Here is a 23,385-nt window from a genome sequence, read left to right as displayed (position 1 = left end):
TAACATACACCTCTGTAAGGTCATTCTTTGATATCAACAAAGCTAATTCTGCACATTCAGTGTGGCCATTGTACATGCAGTCTTTTCTTTGCACAGTCACGTTAGTTGAGCTGAGAACAGCTCCTGCAGTACTCATGCAATGCACTATTGGTGTTAAAATGGAAGTGAGCTATTCCATTAGCAATGATGGTGGTGAAGTGTTACGTCCAGTCTGCAGGCACTGAGATCTGGCTCCTTTGTAGGGTACCTGAACAGGTCTGGCAGGCCCTGTGCCGCATGTACACGGGTAGAGAGAGGTAGAGGCCGAGCTCGCTCTGGCGTCTCCAGCTGGTCCAGTAACAAGGCTGCCTGACCCTAGAGCCCCTGTTCAATGAGGAGGCTGGCAAAAATGAGTGGAGATGTCAGGGACAGGGCTGCGTTTACATTCCAAGGAGGAGAGACATTGTTGGCGATTTTTTGAGGGGGGGGGGATATAGTCTGCCCTGGTTTGATGCTGTCCAGAAGCAGAGTTACACGCATAGTGAGATGTTTAAGAACATCTGTGCAGATATAAGAGACGAGTTCTGAACACAAGGGGAACAGAAAGTTAGACCGCAGTGTGGTGCATATCCAATTGACAACATGCTTGAAGATTCTCGCTCAGCCACTATTGTAACAGAACTAATCATGAACTTACTTTTTATTTGTTTCACCTGCTCTTTATATTTTCTTTGAAGTGATTTTATAGAGTTGGACATTCAAACTAGCTCAATAACCACAAAAGGTGACAGTGGCCAATAAATTCAGCAGGTAGATGGCTAGTAGGTTTCCACTACAAAACAGTGTTATTGTCAAACACATCTCAACTTACATAAAAAAATGTAACACACTAAAGCGCCATAACTAAGAAAGGATATGTAAATGTCGTCTTTGTACAACCATTTTGGCAACCAAAAATGTAAACTGGCCACCAACTTTTACGGATTTGTAGCCAAAGTGACCACTGCTCATTGTTATACATCAGTAGATATCAGTTACTGCAGATTGTTCTTTCCCGTGTTTATACCGGCTGTCAAGAAACAAGAGACTGAAATAACAAATCGTCAAATTAGGTTCAAAACTAGGTCACAATGATTTTCTCCACCAGGAGGCGCCGACAGGACGATTTTTATTCTACATGATGTAAAACAAAGACAGTAACAACTCTGAGGGATTCATTGTAAATTGTTTTATAAAAAGTTAATATTTAAAAAAAGGGGGGAAAAAAAGAGGCTGATTTCAAATCACCCATCTTTTGATGATATCATTTTCTGGATCAGGCTCAAAATCTGTCTTAATAATCACGAAATGAAATTCTTTTGTTGTGAGGGTACTGAACAAAACCTGTAAAACAAGATTTTTGTACAATAAGTTGGAGTAATGAAACCAAGCGCCTGTGCGTGTGTATGTGTGTGTGTGTGTGTGTGTGTGTGTGTGAGTGTGTGTGTGGTGTGAGTGTGTGTGTGGTGTGTGTGTGTGTGTGTGCACGCACAGTCAAACCAACACTTTCCAATCATGTCAAAGTCCATTACCGAGTAATCTCAAACAGCCAATAAGAATGGCTGCCCTGTACAGGCACATACCATGAGTCTGTAAATGTGACAGTGAGAAATGAAATCCACTAACGTATGTATGGAAAGCTCGCCTGACAAATGGCGGTGGAATGCGTCCCTGCCACAGACGCTGAGATTGGCTGTAAACAACAGCAGCTGTAGCGAGCTGGGACAAAGGATATGAAATACTGAAAGCCCGTCGGTTTCTATCCAACCTTCCAGAGAAGTGCTGGCGTTGCATAAATGCAGCAAAGACAAGCCGGTGCGTGTTTTCTCCTCAGAGAGTGACGGCTGCACACACTGAACCTGCACAACAGCAACACACTTGAAAACACCTACAAGCTGCAGAATGTCTCTTACACCCTGTTTAGACTTTAAAAATGTAGTGACTTGGCAAACAACTGTAAAGACAGCAAAGTAAAACCATTTTAACATACACACTCCTGAAAATATTCAGATTATTTCTCCTGATCTGATTGTTCACACAAATGTATCGGGACATATCTTTGACTGACAGCTACCGTCATTGCTTTTGATCGATGGCATGCCGTGGCTTTGAAAAGAGCCACTGAGCTCTGTTGTTCCTTCACAAACAAAAGGGTCATAAACAGGTCTGATGCTTTTCTCAAAAGGTAACTTAAAGTCCTAATCTGGCTGGCGGAGGACAAAATAAGCACTTAAGGTTAATGGGATTTGAAGCAGGTGAAATTCCCCCTGAGAGATTACATCTCAGAAAATATAGAAAAACCTTTGTCTGGCTCTGCTATTATCAATCTCATACCATGGCAACAGCTAAGAAGAAATTACTCAACACCTGCCCTGGGGGACGCTATCTTGACTCAGTTGCAGCTAACTTGTGTGTTGTAACCTGTATTTCACCCAACAAGTCAATAAAGCCCTGACAAATGTGTTTTTTTTAATACAGCCCCTTTGAGACAATTGTTCAAACACGGTGTTTAACAGGAAGGTTTATGCCACTGTGTCTCTAAAGTTTTCATGAGCCTATTAAAATCGTATAAAGCTTATTTTGGAGGGTTGTTTGTGTCTTTCTTTGAAATCTGAGCCACAGACCAAAGCAGCTGTTTATAAAGAATCCTGTAAAACTGCAGACGCCGACAAACTCACCAAGCAGTGCAGGGTTGCTGTTGCGGTTGGAGGGTTTGGGTGGAGGGACGGGAGGCTGCTTAGCGTGAGGAGGAACAGGGGGCGGTGTGTCAGAGTCAGCTGAGGAAGGAGCAGCAGCAGCGCTGGGGGGTCGAGGTGGGTCGTCCACTATAAGGGAGACTGTCCTTGGCGGCTTCGCCACAGCTACAGCAGGAGAGGAGGTAGCAGAGGAGGTGGAGGAAGAGGAGGAGGAGGAGGAAGAGGAGGAGGATGGGGTTGGATTCCTGCCGGACTCGCTGGAGGAAGTGGTGGGAAACTTAGGGGGAAGCAGGGCCTGTTTGGGTGGGGGAGGTTCCTGCTTGGAGTCTTGTGATGGATGAGGGTCAGGGGTGAAGCGGACACCAGCAGACTCTACAGGGAGGGTTCATACATAAACACAAAGACACATAAAAGGAAGGGATTATTACAAATAGGTTTCTACTGTAAAAGAAACAACATACGAGAAACATAAACAGCTGATCACAAACACAAAAACACTGAAGGGAAAGCTGTCAGAGCTCATCCAGAGCGAGACTCTGATCAAGCTTCTCCAGCTTTACGAGGATGAAGGGTGAAATGAACCAGTTTGAAGTTTACACACAGCAGACATGGAGAGCGATCAAAGCAGCACAGAGGGGTCTGATGTGTTTCCCCTTAATCCATGAATCAGAGCCACATCTTTACTCTGGTTTGTTAAGACTTTCTGACTGAGATGTTAGCATCAGGAGGACCCGGTCTGACGTTCACTTTACACATCAGTTCACTTCAATGTCCGAACAGCGCTGTCAGGAAACTTCGGTAAGAATATACAGCACGTCTGTGTTTCAGCATTAAAACACTTTAACACGTGTGCGTGTGTGTGTGTGTGTGTGTGCGAGTGTGTGTGAGCAAACATCTCAACAGGCGAAAACAAATACAAGAGAGAAATGATTCATCCACCGACATCACAGAGTGTAACAAAGGAGAGAACAACAAAAAGCATTCACGTGTCAACCTGGAGGCCAGCTGGTGCTGTTTGTGCACATCAAAACGTGTATTGGATGAAGTCAACAGAAAACAAGCTAAAGAAGAGCTTTGACATGAACACACTGGAGTTAATGCTCTGGTGGCCCTTCATGTGACCACACACACATCCAGATGACTTCTTGTCATATCTGTCAGTCGAGTAAAAGATCCATCTTTGCGCGTGTGTCTCCTTCCTGTCAAGAAAACATCTGCTATGCAATCTTCTTTGACCAGAACTATTCATGTTGACATATGTTCACTTTGACGAGAACATTTGGTCGGGAAATTGCTTTGGGTAAATAAAAAAAAAAAACACATTAATTTCATGAAGTGACATAAAGATCCCAGAGCCTTTCCAAGTCTGCTAAAAATGTATTTTCACTGTCGACACATCTTCCAAAGATCACTAGAAACATGTCGTACGTCTTGCAGTCTTTAATGTAAATCCATATTACCAATATATTGAGGGGCCTGTCATGTTAATCACTTTAAAGGTTTGTACTAATATAAGAGGAGCTCAAGAACATGATTTTGTTTCCCCCAAGAACTATTTCTTTTTTTCAAAGAACAAACTAAATCTAACCGTCAAGTACATCTGATCATTATTACATAAAGTGTGCAACAATACTTCAACCTTATCACAGAAATAATCACAACTTCTAAATATCACATTTGGGTTGTTTTCACTCAAACACCTGAAAGTTTCCGAAAATAAATATGGACTTGTTATGGAAACTATCTTTAAAAAGGTGCTAAATTTTAATATTTTTAAATGAATTCCCACAAACACATCAGACCTGGTTAATAATAAACTAAAAAAGAAATATGTCTCTATGAAACCAAGACTTCTAAGGGTTCATCTGCCCACAAACAAAAAGGATCCTCGTACATTTTTATTTGCATTATTTCACCAATGATCACATTTGTGTCACCATTAGAGCTGGACAATAATAATAAATTAATGTGAGCCATCCTCAAAATTAATTGGTATCAATTTAGAAGTTCATTTTTTTGGTTGTTGAGTAAAACACGAAGAACAGATGGACATAAAGCTGAGTTGAGTATCAAATTCTAATATCATGATCTGTATTTATGTGGTTATTTGTATTTTAAATGATAGATTATTGCAGATGTAAAAGATATCACAATGTCAGTTTTCTTTCTAATATCGTACAGCCCTATTCACCAGCATGAAGTGCAGTGCAAACACCACTGGTGTTTCCTTTGGGAATCCAGTGACAAATACGTCAAGACAAAAAATAAATAAATCAGTGGTATTTCCTTGTTGAATGTCACAAAATAAAAAACTTGTTGCGTGTGCTGCTGAAACTCGACTTGAGAAACGTTCTTACCTGAGCGCTCTCTGAACTCTGCGGCTGGCATGTATCTGGGCAGAGTACTCCTCTTGTCAGACTCGGAGGCTGGACGCACTTTCTTGCTGTCTTCGGAGGAGCTCTTCTGTAGAGGAGGCCGCAAGTCCATCTCAGAAACTGGCCTGGCGAGGGGCTGAGAGTCGGCCACGGGCTTTTCTCTCCTGTCCTTCACGTCCCTCTTCTCCCTCTCGTCTCGCCGCTCTCTTTCGTCTCTCTTGGACCAGTCCTCCCGTCTGTCTCTGTCCTCTCTCCTCTCTTTTTCTTCTCGCCTGTCCCGGTCATCCCTCCTGTCCCCATCATCTCTATCTCCTCGTGTGTCTTTTCTCTCCCTGTCTTCTCTTTCTCGCTCCTCCCTCCTTTCCCTCTCGAGCCTTCGATCCCTGTCGTCCCCCCTGTCTCTTCTCTCCCTATCATCTCGGTCTCTTCTCTCCCTATCATCCCGGTCTCTGCGCTCCCTCTCGACTCGTTCTCTAACCTCTCTTTCGTCCCGGTCTCTACGATCCCTCTCGCCCCTATCCTTCCTATCCCTGTCATCACCATCTCTCCTCTCTCTGTTTTCTTTCTCTGTTTTTCCATCTCTCTTCTCTCGGTCATCTCTCCATTCACGCCTTTCTCTGAAGTCTCTGTCTTCCCTTCGATCAGCCCCACCATCCCTTTCCCTGTCCTCTCGCCTTTCCACATCTTCCCTGTTCTTCCTTCGACTCTCCTCCCTGTCGTCTCTGGGATCTCTCCTCTCTTCCCTGCGGTATCGATCATCTTGCGGAGGTCCTCTCGGTAAGGATCCAGCTCTTTTATCAGCATCTGATGGCAGCCGGCTTCTCCTGTCCGGGTCCACGGAAAGCCTTGCGTGAGAGTCCACATCCAATGGCGCTCGGTTATTTCGGGAGGCGTCAGATGGCGCTCTGCTCCGACGTTCATCGAGTAGAGGCAGCTTGAGGGGATTCCCCTTGATGTCAGATTCCCCTCGAGACACTCGCGATCCTGCTTCCGACAGTCTGTCAACGTCCATCGGCACTGGGTGCCCATTTTTCACTGGTGGAGCTTTAGAGTGGTTTCTATCATTGCTTTCTGTCCCAGGAACACACAAGCATGGAACACAGTTAGTGTCAAAACGGAGAATATTTATGTAACAAATGAAACTAAGGGTTAGAGCTGAAACGATTCCTCGAATAATTCGATTACAAAAATTCATCGAGGAATTTTCGCTGCCTCGTTTAGTTTTTTGGGGGTTTTTGCGTCATCAAAACTATTCTATGAGTCTAAAACATGTTTAATGTAGCTGCAAGTATCTGCTCCTCTCTGCTGCACTCTGACTCTTACACACAGACACTTCAGCGCTAACACACACACACACACGAGCGCGGCGCGCCCCTTTTAACTTTTAGTCAGCACACAGTTGATCCGTGATCCAGACGACCCAGTCGGGAACACGTGATCCGGTCAAACGGTCGGCTTTTCTCCGTTCACTCTCTCCGTGTTTGCAGCTAACATAACGATAGCAACGTCCTCTCACAGTCTCTGTCACAGACATACGTCTATGGTCTCTGTAGTCTGTGAGCGCGCTGAATGCACGCGCAGCAGCAGCAGACAGAGATACGCACACTTAAAATAATATACAGGCTGATTATTTTAAATCTCTAATGTCGTCAAAGCTAAATCAAGACAGAACTTGTTTGTGGAATAATAATTTAGCAAATATATATTTAAAGTTTCTCAATCTCCTGATCTGACAATGATTGATTCTGTGATTGATTCAACAGAACATAATGCTTTCTCAATTAAATACTGTAACAGATGTGTAGGCTACACAAAACACTATTTGTTTTTTTTTTTTAAAAACAGTTTTTTTGGGACCATGTCAGTAATATGGTGAGTGTCATTAGCTGTAGCGCAGAGGTGGTTGGTTGTAACTATGGTTGTAACAAGCAGGCGTTACCATAGTAGCTGCAAAGTAGCAGGTTTGTAGGGACAACCCGAGACGAGTTAAACCTTAATTAAGCAAAAGTATGATTTATTCGATTAATCGATCGGGATATTCGATAGAATACTCGATTACTAAAATATTCGATAGCTGCCGCTCTACTAAGGGTCAGCCTACCGTTTTCTGGGATGTCCTTTAGAACCCCTCTAGCAATCAGCTCCTGGCGACTCTTTCTGACAGAAATCTTTCTCTCCAAGGCTGAAGAAAAGAAAGACATGTCAAGAAATAAAGCACAGGTTAATGAAGACCACATGTAGAAATGACTGAAACCAGCATACCTATTGATGTTTCAGCAAACTTTTCACTTTGCTTCTTCTTCCTCCATTTCCAGGGCTTGAAGATTCGTCCCATCTTGGAAAATTTGCCTTTGCGTTTGCTAGGCGGGGATCCTCCACCAGAGTTTCCTTCCTCGCTCTGTGCTGTGTTGTGTTGCAGGTCGACCTCATCATCTGCATGGACGTGACACGGCAAAAAGAAGAGATGACTTTAGTGAGACGTTTTGTAAATTTGCATTTTGATTGATGGCGAAGAAGGTCAAACTGAAATAACAGAGGGTAATATCAACGGAGAGAAAAAAACACCCAAAACGACATTTTGTGAGCGCGTTCTTGAACTTGAGACGATTGTCTTGATGGTTGTTTTGTCACAATAATATTTTGTAACGCTTTACCAAAAAACCTCATCACTGCACTCAAACAGATCCAGTTTGCACTTTAAGCAGAAGAAAAGGCCAAACCATCAACAATTTAACACATTTTTAGATCAACACTTTTAGCCTGCTCTCGATTTACTCAGATTGTTGTACTAATGTAGACGTTACTGATACATCCTTGTTTAGCATAATGGAATTAGATGATCAATGCACTAATTGCATATAACTAACAGGGCCTTTGGCTACAACAAACAGTGCACTCCACTTATCTTCATTTGAGGTGCTGGATTAATAAGTGGACAGTGAAAGTAGTCTGACCTGCATTTCACCACTTCAGTCTCAGAACTGGATTTTAACCACACCATCACACACAGTGTGCCATGCTGTTGATGACCGTAGCTGTGCTAGGTGGTCATTAAAGACAAGAGGCTAACACATGTGGGAGTATTCAGAAGGATTCTGACTTTAGATGGCGACGATTCAACAAGTAACAATACTGTATTGCAATACAGAGATTTTTTTAAGCCGAACTGCACACAGATTTTCTAGGTGACATGACGTACACCAACATCAGTATGCATATGCATTCTGCTCTTGTTACAACGTGATGAAGGAATATCTTACAGCTTGATACATTGCCATGCGACTATAGTCTGATAGCTTGATTCAATGCAGCTCAATGTCAGTCAAAGAGTAAAGTACAACACACGGGGAATCTTTGCCAAACATGTTTCAGCAATCCCCTTCTCTAAGAAGTTGGTGAAAGCAGTAACAGCTGTTTAAAACACCTATATGGAAAGAATGAGTGTAGTATCCATTGCTTTTGTAGGTCATACTAATTTCAGTCTGGGGCACTGATGGCCTAGTGGCTAGGTTGGCCTATGGTCCTCTATGCTGGCAGGCAGGATTGTGTTGGACCTACATTTATGCCACACACACACACACACACACACACACACACACACACACACACACACACACACACACACACACACACACACACACACACACACACACACACACACACACACACACACACACACACACACACACACACACACACACACACACACACACACACACACACACACACACACACACACACACACACACACACACACACACACACACACACACACACACACACACACACACACACACACACACACACACACACACACACACACACCTTCTCTATTCACTGACCTGTCCAAGTAAAGGCAAAAAGCCAAACAGTAAGAATGTTGGTATACAAACAGCACTTCAGTCTGTTGTAATGAGCATCATTACAGGTTGAAATACCGGGACAGGCCTTCACCAATAAACAACATTTCAAATAAAATAATTCCCTCTTTGGCTGGGCACAGGCACACAGGCCAGGGTTTGAGCTCCACACTATTGCCCCAACCATCTGTCAAAATAAAAAGGACTAAACCTCATAACAAGGTTGGTCCAAATTCCATTCCTGCTCAGCTGTCTGAGCTGTTGCCATAGAGCCAGACAGTGAAATACGGGCTCTTACATTGTGATGTGAATGAATGCGATATTTACCACAGCTGAGATGCTGATTTCACCATTTAACACCCTCTGCATTATTCAAGGTTAGCAATGAGTCAAAGTTGGACTAATACTGAAAACCCTCTGACAGCTACGACTGGGTGTGAAACCACCGGTGTAATTCTTAGGTGATGAGTCGTGCAGCACAAGTTGCACAACAGGGAGCACAGAGCCATGCAGAAGGTCTGTGGTGTAAGTGCAGGTACGAGGAAAGTGGGCTACTGGAGACCACTGTTCCACCAGTTCACGTCAGACAGGAGCTCAATCTCACGTGTGTGACATGGAGCAGGTGGTTCCACAGAGGCTTAATAACAGTTATAAAGGAAAAGAGTGCGCTTTTACACAGGTGGTTTAACCCTTAATTGTACCTTAGTCTTATTTAATGACAGCCATTGAATGTTTGACTAGAGTGTGCATTCTTAAAGGGACAAAAGAAGAAAATTAAGCTCCCAAACGTTCTTCTTTAAATGTATTCACACATGTTCTCCCCTCAGTCTCCAATCTACTGCTTCTCTTCACCGATGCTGGTCCAACACCAAACTATTTCAAAGCAATTTCACTGTGGCAGACAGTTTAAAAGACCTCTATGATGGACTCTGATAATCGTCTACATTTTCTACAAGAATGTGGATCATCATAAGCCATTTTCCTTCCTTTCTTAACATCAATTTTTTATCCATTTCAATGTCCTCCGGGAGCTCAATGGGACATCCTCTCATCAAAAACCCTGCTGTGCTTTGTGAAATAATAACTTGTGAAATAAGAGGAACTTTGTTAGACTTCAAATCGTCAAAAAACTTGTGTGTGTTGGTAGGCCTTGAATCATTTTTGTTGTAGAGAAACACAGATTCACTTCACTGACTGCACTTGTGATGCTGTTATAGAGCAAAGCCGTCATTAAACTCCTGTAACTACATACTGAAGCACGTCTTTGAAAAAACAAACATCATCACAGTCTTAAATATCAGTCATGTACGACTGACACTGCCTCATTACAGAATCAAACCAGTCATCAGAAAACAATCATTCACACATCACTACACTGACTGTGCTTCATGTAGGTAGTGCTTAAAAGGTTCTTAAAGTAAATAAATCACAGTGGAGGCAAATTGAGCTTTGAGTAAAGCGTGTATAAATGATGGACACGGTGTCAGTGTTGTCATGCATTGGTTGCTGAAGGGGAGTTTTGAAGACAAAATGGCCAAGAATGAAAATGTCATCACAAACTAACTTTTGACTTTTGGTTTAAACTATTAAGAAACAAGAAAAGAGTCAGGGTCAGTCCGGACAGTCACACACCTAAATATTCATCTCTTAACCTTAAAATGATCAAAGCAGTTCTTTATGAACCAGGCAGTAAACACGTCTGTCAAATCTGGCATTTTAACTCGGGTGCTCAAAGGACTTTTTACAGCCAAGTCAAGAGGAAACTTTCAGAGGGTTTTTTTTTTTTTTTCGATGCCTCACGCACTGGCTTCTTTTTTCAGCACCAGAGGTTGCTGCTTTAGTGAGACATGAAAAACGAGGCCAAACAAGGTGAGAAGATTGGATCCCTGATTTCCCTCATGGAACGCCATGACAGAATGATTTCAGCAGAGCAATAACTGACGAGAGGAGACTTACTGAAGTGATGTGCTGCAGGATTTTTCATCAGCTACAGTAACACTAACAGAATAAAACATTTATCGTTATGTTACACAATCACTATAAAACCTGAGACTCAAGGAGGGGTTTTTAAGGTCAGAGACAAAATGTGTCCTTGACAAGAACCTGAAAGTAAATCTTTGAATATTGAATAAAATCACCAACTACAATTTGATCCATCGCGAACATAAAAGCTGACATTACAGATCTTCACACAGAGGTTCTGTCAGAAAAGTTTTAAGCTGGAGGCATCTAATTCATTCACAGTGGAGATTAATGTGTTGTACATACAGCGAGCAACATTAATCATACCAGAGGCTGAGGAGGACACAATGACAAGTTTTCCAATGTCAGAAAGGAAAGGGTACAACCTAACTCTTCATCCTATCTGATCAAAATACCTTCTTATAACATTCCAAAACAACATTATAATAGTAGTGATTCTCAGGGAGAACAGCAGGACCATCTGTCCTCTCCTGTATGTTTTCACACCTCATAACAATCTGTGGCCAAAGACAAGTATCACAGTTGACACCTGGCTAGCTTGGCAGAGTTTCCTCTCTGATTCACATGCGGATGGTCACTCTCAATAACTGTAACTTATTGTGTGAAAACCTTCAGTGTCATCTTTTTCAATACTTTGTGAAATGGTAATGGATTCACAGTGTGGCACTGACACTTTGACCTGTGACCAAACAAAGACAAATCAGCTCACACACACATAAATGCTCAAACTGGCTTAGTGCACTTCTCTTAAAAGTAGTTTTCACCAAGTCGGCCAACAGCTGCACAGCTACTTTACTTCCTGATATCTGCTCTTTCATACTGTATGCCAACATTGCCACTGCAGCTATATCTCACTGGTGGAGATTACAACACGAGAGTCACATTTTGTAGTTCAATAGTAACAATGTATAGAATAAATGTGAAGCATTTCGAGAGCACACAGAGCTACTCTGTTTCATGACTCTTACGTCAAGATGGAGAGAAGTTTCAGTCTTCAGCCTTGACCTCCTTTCTAATTGCTCCTCTGTGTCTTTGCACTTCGTTTCATTTCTCTTCAGAGGAACAGAAACTAGTCACACTCGCCAATCACCTTCATTTGTCATGATGTCAAAAAGCCCCATCACTCGGTGTGTAAATGACTGTTGTTGTTGTTCTTCTTCAGATGATGATGTTTGTTTGTTCCACATGCATTTAAGGGAACTCCCCGTGTTTTTCAACCAGGCCCTTTTGTCAGACTTTAGGTTCTACCTGACTCAAAGTTAAGAAAGGTTTTGGAATAGTTCCAGTATGCCGCTCAGATCGCATCGTAAAAATTGCATCCACTGTGGAGTTTGGATTTCTTTCTGACCATATGAAAGGGTTCCTGTAGATATACTGTACAAGAGAAACAGCTGCTATGACTCTCTTCAAAGCGCCACGACTGCACACACAAAGTGGTTTTACCTTAAAGAACACGTCAAGGAGTTGATGATCTACAGCTTCCTTCACTCATGAGTGTGTTTGTTTTGTAGAGAGATTTGGCGATTTAAAGGGTCAGCGAGCATCCAGTGACATAAACAAGCTGTCCTATCAAGGCAGCAGAAGACAATATGTTTTGATTGGTTTGTGTGTTGGATCCATAGCGGAGTCTCTAAATCATCACAGTCTTTGAGGAAAAGAGCTCCTTGTGGCTTGTCTTTCATGAAAACAAGGCCTTTGTGCAGAGTTAATTTGATGGGGAACAATTGCCCATCAAGGCTGCCGGCTGAAGCTCCTCCACTGATTCCTCAACTTTTCGCCTCTCAGCCTGGACCCCAAAAAACATCTACAAAGAGCCAAGGTTTTAAAGAGCAGGATTTCGCAATAATAAGTTGAAAATCTCAGAAAGATGTATCAAACAGTTTTGCAGGTATATTGACGGATATGTAACAATTCACTTCGCCAACGCTCTTATCCAAAGCCACGATCCTCAGAGAGTAAGTACAACACTAATGCATTCATAGTGCAGTCCATGTTGCCCATGGACACTTCACACATGCTGCACATGTGGCGATTGAACTCGACCTTCCAGTTGAGAGGCAACGGCTCTACAAACTGAGCCAGAGATATGCCTGAAGCTGATTACATATTTGAAGGTGAATGTATATTTTGGTTCTGGTTCATTTACTATCAGCCTGTGCCATCTTTGTGTTTCTCTAGAAAATGTTTTTTTTTGGTGTTGCTGGCTGTATGAAATAAGGCAGGCCTTTGAATGCATGTGTGAATTCTCATGCATAAAAGCAGGCTACAGAGGTCAGTGAGCTCACAGCTATTCCTGACACATAACACACACCCCAGTGGGTGTTAAACTGGGATGGGTTGGGTGGTAGTAAACTGGGAGAGCACAGACGTGGTTTAGCTTTGACTGGATCAACGTCTGATGTGGTGACATAAGAAGAGGAGACGGCTGCTTTCACAGAAGAGAACAGCTGTCAGACACAGGCTGAAAGACCCGTCCTCAGGTATGTTTTTATAAACCCACTGCTGACTGGAGAGCTTATTCAAACAAAACCTGAGTAACCACATGGGCTTCTGGAAATGTCCAGCCAGTCAAACTCAAAACAAGAAACCGACAATCTCCGTCAGCCACTGATGCAACACCCTGCAGCCATTTGGTCAATCTGTCCATATGACTCATGCCAATCACATGACACCATAGGTTGACACCAGCTTCACAGAGTGGCACTCCAGAGGCAAAAATACACACAGAAAGGTGATATCCTGTTTTGTTTTTGGGTTTTTTTTGTTTAAGACGTGTCAAAAAGTTTAAGAAGACTGAAACTACAAAGCCCACAACTCTCTTTCTTTAAATCAAAAGGGAGTAATCAAACAATCTCCAAACAGGATTTCATGACATTTAAGACGTCAGCAGTGATACTTTGGACATGTGTATCTGGATGGACCTACTTTGTATTTTCAAATGGCATATCAATCAGACCTTTAGACAAATCTCCCAGCTCACAAACAGCATGCCATGAGCTACAGCAAGGTGTCAACACAGGATGTGAGATTCTGCATGAAAGACGTCGAACAGACAGCAGGTGACCTGTTGTACGTCGACTCTGAATTCCATAAGCTGCAGGCTGTGTTATTATGAGTAACTGTCGGTGTGCAGGAGAGACGGGACCCTCCTTTTGACAGCACAAAAAACTGGTTTTGAAGTGTTATTAGCTTAACCAAAGAAACGGACAGACCCGACTACAAAACTCAAGGGGCTACACTGAGACTTGACAAAAAAGAACTATGGGGAGGGAGAGTGCCAAGCAGTGCCTTGAACCCCCAAATCTTGTTTTCACTACAGCTTCTACAGAGACATGCAGCTCTGCATGCAGGCAGAGAGAAGTTTGTGTATTTCACAATCATCACATTCCATCTGCATACATTCTTGTACACCAGTCTGAGCCTGTCGCTTTCAGGTTTCTCTCTGCATTTAGAACACCTGGTCATGTTTATCAGACCCCCCCTTTCTGCTGAATTAACAAACAATCAAGCTTCAAAACTCAACACAGCGACCGTTCAGTGCTGATCCTCTGGACTCTGACTCACCCGTGTTGTTCAGGGCGAGTTGCTGTGGCACGCTCTCACTGCTAGCACTCTGTCCCATGCTACAGCTCCTGTCCCAGCTGGCCTGCCGGGCCCTGCCACTCCCGAGGCCCACGGCAGGAAGGGAGAACCTAAAGCCACTTCCCTCCTCTCAAAGCAGACATCAGAGCTCCGGTAACTTAAGACAGTCTGGACTGCTGACTTGTGTTGTTCAGTCTCTCTTCCCTCTCTAGCCTTGCCCTCCCCCTCTCCCTTCAGCCTGCTTGATATGGTCTCTTCCTCCCTACCTCCCTCCTTCCTTCCTTCCTTCACTTTGAAACAAAAACACACTCACTAATATCTTAGGTCCCTCCCTTCTTGCAGCTCTGACTTCATATATGAGTTACGCCAATAAGGTAATCCTACAGCCTTGGATTCCTTTCATTCCTGAGAGCAGATTTTTTCGGGGGCAAAGTTCGCAGCAGGCAGGCTTTGAGGTTTGGCCCAGCCAGTCATCAACCCTTGAAGGGGATGCAATGGGCCCCCTGCTAGCAACATTTCACACACACACACTACCAAAACACTACCCCCTGAAGGACGTGGGGCGGGCAAGAGGCGGGGCCGAGCCGAGGGGGTAAAGTAACTTGAGAAGTGGAAGGTGAGTCAAGCCAAGGTGGAGCGCCGAGCCAGAGAAGAGGAAGTGACACAGCCCAGGTGTCCAGTGACTCTCCAGGGAATGTCCTTTTAAACTTTTAAATAGCTGCCACCTAATAACATTTTTATTGACAGCTCGGTTTTACACCTAGACAAAATCATTAATTATACCTCCTTTAAGTTTGGTTTCAAATATTTCAGAACAACTTAAATGACAATGGTTACTGAAATAATTAGTATCTCACTTATCTGTTTACACCTCAGCAGTGACAAAGGACCAAACTTTGTCAGGAAGTCTTGATCTCGTACACCTCTATGCAGGACTAAAGCATGCAGTCTGTGCCTGGACAGTCCTATCGGAGCTCTCTGTGATAAGGCCGTAAGTAATCAGTGGGATGGAGTAAGACGAGCTCGTCCGTGTATGTCAGGCACAGCAGTGGAAAGTATGAGCTCACACAGGATGTTGGATATAGAAAGGTGTACAAACCTACTCACCAGTTGAATGTAATAACCTGCCCACCACACATTTATAGCTTTCTGTTTAACGTTTAACAGAGTTGTTAAATACCATTTGAAAGCACTGCTAGGGGCCACACAGGATCATTGTTGGCATTGTGATTTACAGGTTTTGACACTTTGCAGATTTGAGGGATTCTTAGCATTTTGGAAGCAGCAGCGGCTCAGTCTGGAGGGACTTTGGTTGGGAAGCGGAGGGTCACTGGTTGAAGTCCCAATGTGGACCAAAATATGAAAGTTGGTCTGGTAGCTGAAGAGGTGCCAGACCACGTCTCGAGCACTGCCGATGTGCCCTTGAGCAAGGCACTGAACCCCCACCAACTTAGGAGTCGGCTCCAGTGGGGGCAGCCACCGCACTCTGACATCTCTCTATTAAGGCATGTTGTCCACAGGTCCTGCTTGTGCATGTGTGTGAACAGTGAAAATTAGAATTTCTAAATCAAACATTAAAAAATAATTACGATAAAATAAAAAATAAAAAAATAAATAAAAATTAAACTAACAATTTGATGACAAACACTAATGTAGTCTGCACATTCATTCTTGTAACCAAGCGATTACAAAACATCCAACAAATCATAAGAAGCCAAGTCATATTGTTTGTCTATAATATATAACCTCACAACACACGGTCAAGCATAATGAGCCAAACTCTGGAAAGGAATGCGAGGAATGTGACAGGAAATATCAAGACAACAGTCCAGGAACGCAGCCGATCACCCTCCTCGTTCTCACTGTACATCATGAAATCCTGCTCAGTGTTTCCACGGAGCGGCAGCAGATGGAGACAAACTCTTTCTTTTGTTTTTTTTTTTAAAGATTCAACGTTCAACAGGACAACATGAAACCCAGCTGAACAAAAGACAAGATGACTCAGAAAAATACCAATCCAACAGCATCATGATGACTAAGAAACACTTAAAATAACTCCTCACGAGCACACACGCTTGATGACTTGGAGGACATGTACTGTGTACTTCTAGTTGCTTAACATTAATCGTCTTTTTATCAGGAACACGAGATAAGAGTTGGACAGGAAGTCCAGTTTATTTGTACTGCTTGTCCATGAGTGTGGGCAGGGATGAGTAGATCAAGCTTCTACTGTATAATCTCATCCTGCCATGGCCTGGTTGTTTATAGATTGATCATGGAGCCAGGCCCTGACCTGTATTGGCATTTCACTGAGCTGAATTGAAAAACTAATCTTTTACTTTGATTACATTATCAATCATTTTATAGCAATTACTTTGATGATCAAGATCTTTCCATTCAAGGCAGAATCACTATATTTAAAATGTAACAACATCCAACAACAAGATAGGAAGCCAGATAACTCACGGATATATTCAGATTGAACAGCCATCTCAGCTATTTCCCAAACGCTCTGTAACAGTTCAGATAGCAGGAACAAGGCTCTTCTGCAGCGGCCTGTACTCAGTGCTGTCAGTGATCAGGTTCAGTGTTGAAATAGACACGAGGCCATGAGAGAAAGCAGCTCTGCTGACAGACAGGTGTGTCCTCTGGGAGAGGGACCAATCAGATCGCTGCAGTGTCACCGGAATGATGTGTCACAAAAGGACTGATTCACAGCCGACCTGCACTTTGTTTGTTGATGCAACACTCTCAGCCGTCACGATACTATAGATGAGATTACATCAATCTCACTTCAGCAAAAATGTACTCAGAAAAAAAAAAAAGATTATAAACGCGATTGTTTTCGGGGCAGATTGCGTTTTCCAGCCCAGCGGACAAGAACAAGTCTGACAAAACCTTTGACAATGAAACTACAAACTATAAATTCATGAATATTTCTATGAATAAAATACAGAAAGATGTTCTTACCAGGATTTTCCATCACAGTGTAAAAACTCAGCAGCAGGCAGCTCCTGAAACAAAAGAACAAATCGGAGGATTAAGAAAACTTCTCTGAAGTTGTAAAAATAAATGCTGCTCTTTTTTTCCCCAAACACATCATAGAAATGACATATATTGTTGTTGTATAATCATTTATTTAGTACTTATTTACTAATTAATCTTCAGTTCATTATTTCCATGTTTCATTTAAAACCAGCTGATGGACATATTTAGCCTTTGTGACAAAAGCACAGAAAGAAATGAACACCACATGTTAAAGAAGATTAAAACACAAGTATGTTTAATATGTTTGTGCATATGAATCATTTTACTTCTTTCACTACTGTCCCTTCTTCCTTATCACTCTAAAATAAATCAAGTATGGTTCACAGCTAACACAAACACAAATTTCCTCATAAATGGATCAAAAGCTGGAGCAGTGGATATAATATAATAATAATGATAATAATAATAATGATGATAATAATAATAATAATAATAATAAGATATAATAGGATATGAACTATGCAGGACATCACTTTAGTAACTCGGCTGAGTAAAGACTTGAGAACATCATTATAACTCAGTAAGTCAGTGAGAGACTCTCTGCAGCAGACCGAGCGCTCTGTGCAGCTAATGAGGGGCCGGAGCGAAGCTCAACAAAAGCTCTGTTGTGTTAGCTGAGGCAAAAAGAGCGCATTAATTAGCTGACAAACTAACCGAGTGGAAAACACATCCTGAATTCTACTGAAAATAAAATCTCTTGGTTTCATTTAGAATTGCATTTAAAGACACGTTAAAAAAAGGGACATGATTAAAAGATAATCACAGGTAGAATAAAAATGTTCGCTTTCTCTATGGGACTCACAAGAACGGGCTGCAGTGTTTCAACAAAATGAGATGACATTCTTCCCCCGAAAGACTCCAGGGATAAATAAAACAGACGTTTTCTTGTTATCATCGATCGGATTTAATCTCCCACTTCCCACACAGCATGAGTTAAATAAGACGTCTTAGTGCTGAACGTAAACACAGCAGATACGTGTATGAACTTACAAAAGGATCGATTCAACACAACAGGCCAGTGAATAGCAAAACGAGCTCAGGAGTGATGTGGTGGTTTGAAGCAGGGCGAGCTGCGAGTGCCTCCAACATTGTGTTTACTAGTTTATCTTCCTGCAGCTCCAACAGAGAAACATGCCCACAAGTACTACTGCTTACCATTTACAAGTCATGTGAGGGGGCGTTACCAGCTGAGAGATGACTTTTCAGTAAAATAACAACAAAGTGTTTTCAATAAAAGGAGGTTGCAACTGTGCTTAGTTGTCAAGAAACAGTGGATATAACTTTATAAATCCACCCAGGGTTTCCTGTTCCAGCCACCGGTGCTTTCACGTCGGCAGGTGATGTTTGCCACCATTGACAAATCAATAACTCCCAAACTATTCCCAGCAGTTATTGGCACAGATATAAAATCACTACAGCTCACAACAATGTGTCCTTCAGTGTGAACCACAGTGTGTGAAACATGTGAGCAGGCCGTGAGCGGCTGGCAAACAGCCAGCTCATCCAGGTCCCCGTACAGTTTCACTCTAATCAAGAAACAAGCTAGAAGGCAAAACCGGTTTGTCCCAGGCTGTCAACATTTTTGTTGTAAAAATGCCCTGATGAAGGCACGAGCCGCACAAGGCTACTTTGTTGTTAAAGTTGATTTTCATACTGTAAGTGTTGCTGGAGCATATCGACCTCTTCAGGCTTTTCACTCTTCAGTTGTTGAGTTGTTGATAAAAATGCAGAAGAAGCTTCTTTTTTTTTTTTTTTTAAAGTTGTCTCTATGATGCTTGAAACCCCTGTATGCTCAATAAAAAAAAGGAATGAAGAAAATCCAAATAAAAAAACTGTTGGGTCGGTTTCATAAACTCAAAATCTGTGTGTAGGCTTTATATACGTGTGTGTGTGTGTGTGTGTGTGTGTGTGTGTGTGTGCGCGCTTAGTGAGCTCCAGACGTCGGAAATTCTTTCCATGTAACATGTCATCTGTGTGTGTGTGTGTGTGTGTGTGTGTGTGTGTGTGTGTGTGTGTGTGTGTGTGTGTGTGTGTGTGTGTGTGTGTCATCTATCCCCTCTTAAAACAAGAACCCCGTTAACAAAAGAAGAAGGAAAAGAAATAGGTCATGACCATTATCAAAGAAATCAATCACATTTTGAAGATTTTTTAAACATTAATATTAAACATATTGTTTGCTTTTCTTACAGGTGCATAAAACAGAACAACATAATCTCCTACTAATTACTAAATACTTATGTGTCAGCTACAAATTGTGCAGGGCTAAAATGGTGCAGAGACAGCATGTTTATAAAAGCGTGCATCTATCGTTGTGTCGAGGCATCAACAGCGAAACGATTAGTTTATGAATGTAAAGTGTTTTAATCCTGTAGCTTTAAGCCGAGAGGAGGGTCAAAGTGTAGAGATAAGGATCTCAGATAAGCAGCTGAAACTGAGACGTAAGGACGAGATGAGGTGAACGTCTCCTCCAGTCGACTATTCAGATGATGGCCCTGCCCCTTATTGGTCAGATCCAGGAGGTGCAGCTGTGTGCTGACACTGACAGCGAGGCTCCGAGCACAATCAGGCTGCACTTTGGAAGGTCAAAAGTCCTTCGACAACAAACTGAGGAGATCCCGCCTGTGTGACTTAACAAACAGACGATTGTGTACACTGCAGTGTGAAAAGGAGAGTGCAGCCTGGCAGTGAAGTATCTGAACTTGTTATGAGGCGGACTCTGCCATGACTCTCTGAAATAAACCAGAAAATGTATTCTTGTTTGGGCATCTTACCTCTATTGACGCTCATTGATCACTGATCAAATCTCCCCCAGAAACAGAGTCCCTGCAGTTCGTCTGTGACTTGGCAGCCAAGTAATGAGGGAACTCCTGTAAAATACACACACAGACAGATAGAGTAAACAGTAGGTCATCCTCCTACACTTTTCCACAATCTTTGCAAAGGTTAAGCCTGAAAACACACGTACAGTAAATCACAAAGCCTTGAGTGGAAGCGGTTTTCTGAGATCCTGATTTCAGTGGAGTCATCAGTATAAAATATAGAACCAAGTCTTCATCCCTCGACTTTTAAACTTAAACAGAAGTCTTAAACTTCTAAATCATCCAGCTCGTTTTCTACGGAGCGTAGCGCTCTGCCTGGTCAGCTTAGGCTCAGCTCGTGCTCAAAAAGCTGCAGACAGGACCACGACTCTGTACTGTATACCATCACTTTAAAAGTGTCTTCACTTCTGTGTGTGTGTGTTACCACTGATTTTTGGCTAAAAGTCATTTTCAAAAGTGAAAACACAAGATGAAGACATTCTGAACAGTAACGATATAATATATGGTGAACAACATGTTTGTTTGAATGCTAATGCAGTGTTCAAGTGCTCAGAGATTCAAAACAACGCAGGCCACGGGCAATCGCAATAACTGTGTTTAATTATTGTGGGTTCTAATTGATATCTCCTTCGTGCGGACGCGAGTGGAGAGGGTTTGGAGGTGTGCTGCTGCAGGAGAGAGGAGGCGTTTGTTTTGTTTTTTTTTGTGTTTTTTTGTTTCGACTGGATCAAAAGTTGTCCACTCCTTTAGGAAACAATGCACATCATCATCACATGTCCTTTGAATTCTGAAGGCTGTCTCACGAGTTGTATTTTTTATCATACCAGATTTGTAAACTTTGATATAGTAAGAGTCATTTCTTGTCTACAATAAAAAAAAAAAAAAAAGCTGCAGACAAACTCTTGCACACGGTCTAAATTGCAGAAATACTTAAACCGAGGGGTTGCCAACATCTTTGTTCAATTCAGACAAGCACCCTCTCTCTTTGCTCATGGCCGACTTTGCTTAAAGAAAATAATGAAGATCTCATTTCCTTTGTAAGCTTTGTTGCTTCTTGATACTATTGGTCAGCTGATTATTACAAAAAAAGGAGATTCTATCAATTAAAAACGAAGAATCAAAAAGTACTAAAGTACTGGAAGTGTTGACAACCAAGAGCTTCTCCTGTCAAAATAAAAGTCTCTTCATTTATCCTCATTAATGACAAACAACAGACTCAAAGGTTGGACTTCCTCGTTTGATAAATAACTGAAATGATTAACGAAACTGTTGAAGATGTATTGTTTTCTAATCCACTCATTGATTTGATATCTATTTCAGCTTAACTTCTAATAAATACACGTGAAATCAATAACAATACAGCACTGGACATATGTACAGCTGTTTGTATGATAGGAATATTACTTAATCCATTTATTATTCATTGTTTTCAACCTGTGCGTAGACAGAGAGAAGTCTATCATGCTGGAACTTACAAATAATTGATCAGATAAAGTTCAGCACCACCACCAAACTGTAACCTGATGCTCTCAGATATCCTCCTGCTTTTCTCTGCTCTGGAACTTACTGGGGAAGACTGGCAGCAAAGTAAACACAAAGCTAAGTTAATGTGCAGCACTTTGTTCACATACCAGCCTGTAAAGTAGAGCAGCTGAGCTCGTGGGCTCAGTCCCTGCATTGTAAAGCTGGAGCTGCCAGGACATCACGTGAGCATGTGCAAACAAGCACACACACACACACACACACACAAACACAAACACACACACACAGGTTCACACACACACAGGTTCACACACACACACACACACACACAGGTTCACACACACACACACACAGGTTCACACACACACACACACACAGGTTCACACACACAGGTTCACACACACACACACACACACACACACAGGTTCACACACACACACACAGGTTCACACACACACACACACACAGGTTCACACACACACACACACACACACACACACACACACACACACACACACCTGTCATTATTTGACACAGAGCATAAAAAGGTTTAGAAGGAGAAATCTGAGCGTGGCTTTCAAGTCAATGCAGCCAGGTCATCTTTGGAGGATAAAGCCCATGTGGACAGTCTCAGCTTTAGCAAGCAGTGACTACAATTATGGAACAGTACACAAATCAGCAACCTGATTTTCAGGTTTGGTAACAGGATCTCACTGCAGGATTACAGCTGTACATTTCACGTGTGTAGGCGTTTGAGGATTTTGTATTGAGTTCGGGCCTCTCGTCTGCCAAACTTTAAAATACATATAACATGACAGTGCTGTGGAAGCATGAGAGCAATGACAGGAACAAACAGTGGGGGCTTAATACACATAAACATAAACACAAACACACACACACACACACACACACACACACACACACACACACACACCCTGCTGGCTCTGACGTTTTACAGTGACATCGTTTCACCGGTTAAGCAATCAACAACTTCACCCAACCAGTACATGTCTCTGACATGTGCACGGGCGGCGAAGTGTAACGGGGCGTGCCACCTTGAACTGTTAGATTCTCTGGTGTACAAGGTTTTTTGTTTTGGAAAAATTATAAATAATTTAAAAAAAATAAAATAAAGAACTGTTAGATTCTATGTGACTTTGTCCAATATGGAAACTTTGCTTTTGTACTTCAGATCTCTGCTGATGGTAGTCATAACAGCAGCTGTAGTCTCTGTTGTCCAGTTCAGTTGTTTAAAATACAATTGGTTTACAAACTTCTGTATTGCTCGTCTGTCCCTACAACCACCAGAAACACTTCTTTTCCACTAACAGTTACCGCATTGAGCTCCTCGAAAATAACACAACATACAATTGGTAACTGACCAATCATAAACGAGCATTCAGCATTGCAGTGTAATGCATGTGTCAAATGTTTCAATACTGCTTTTCAAAGTGTTCAACCCGCAATTCACTGAGCGGACGCTTTTATCCAAAGCCATGCACATCAGAGAGAAAGAACAACA

The 23,385-nt window shown here is 42.3% G+C and overlaps 1 protein-coding gene across 5 annotated transcripts in view; it reads right to left on the bottom strand.

The window, feature by feature from the left end:
• The window catches only part of phactr4a (phosphatase and actin regulator 4a), a 36,015-nt gene that overhangs the window by 9,408 nt on the left and 3,222 nt on the right, over positions 1–23,385 (bottom strand). The window contains exons 2-9 of one of the 5 annotated variants that reach the window (XM_079368518.1): positions 21,857–21,957; positions 20,334–20,429; positions 17,485–17,528; positions 7,352–7,522; positions 7,191–7,271; positions 5,072–6,160; positions 2,697–3,086; positions 248–379 (exon numbers count right to left, since the gene is read on the bottom strand). In XM_079368518.1, the coding sequence (XP_079224644.1) occupies positions 248–379; positions 2,697–3,086; positions 5,072–6,160; positions 7,191–7,271; positions 7,352–7,522; positions 17,485–17,497 (1,876 nt within the window). In that variant the 5' untranslated portion in view covers positions 17,498–17,528; positions 20,334–20,429; positions 21,857–21,957. Of the gene's footprint in view, positions 1–247; positions 380–2,696; positions 3,087–5,071; positions 6,161–7,190; positions 7,272–7,351; positions 7,523–14,496; positions 14,723–16,980; positions 17,090–17,484; positions 17,529–20,333; positions 20,430–21,856; positions 21,958–23,385 lie in introns of those variants that run through there. The other 4 variants (XM_079368517.1, XM_079368516.1, XM_079368515.1 and 1 more) reach the window with 4 other exon arrangements.

The sequence above is a fragment of the Symphodus melops genome (assembly GCF_947650265.1).
Source record: "Symphodus melops genome assembly, chromosome: 18".
Taxonomy (NCBI): domain Eukaryota; kingdom Metazoa; phylum Chordata; class Actinopteri; order Labriformes; family Labridae; genus Symphodus; species Symphodus melops.
The sequence above is the reverse complement of the archived record's forward strand: the minus strand, read 5'-3'. Positions and strand labels throughout refer to the sequence as shown.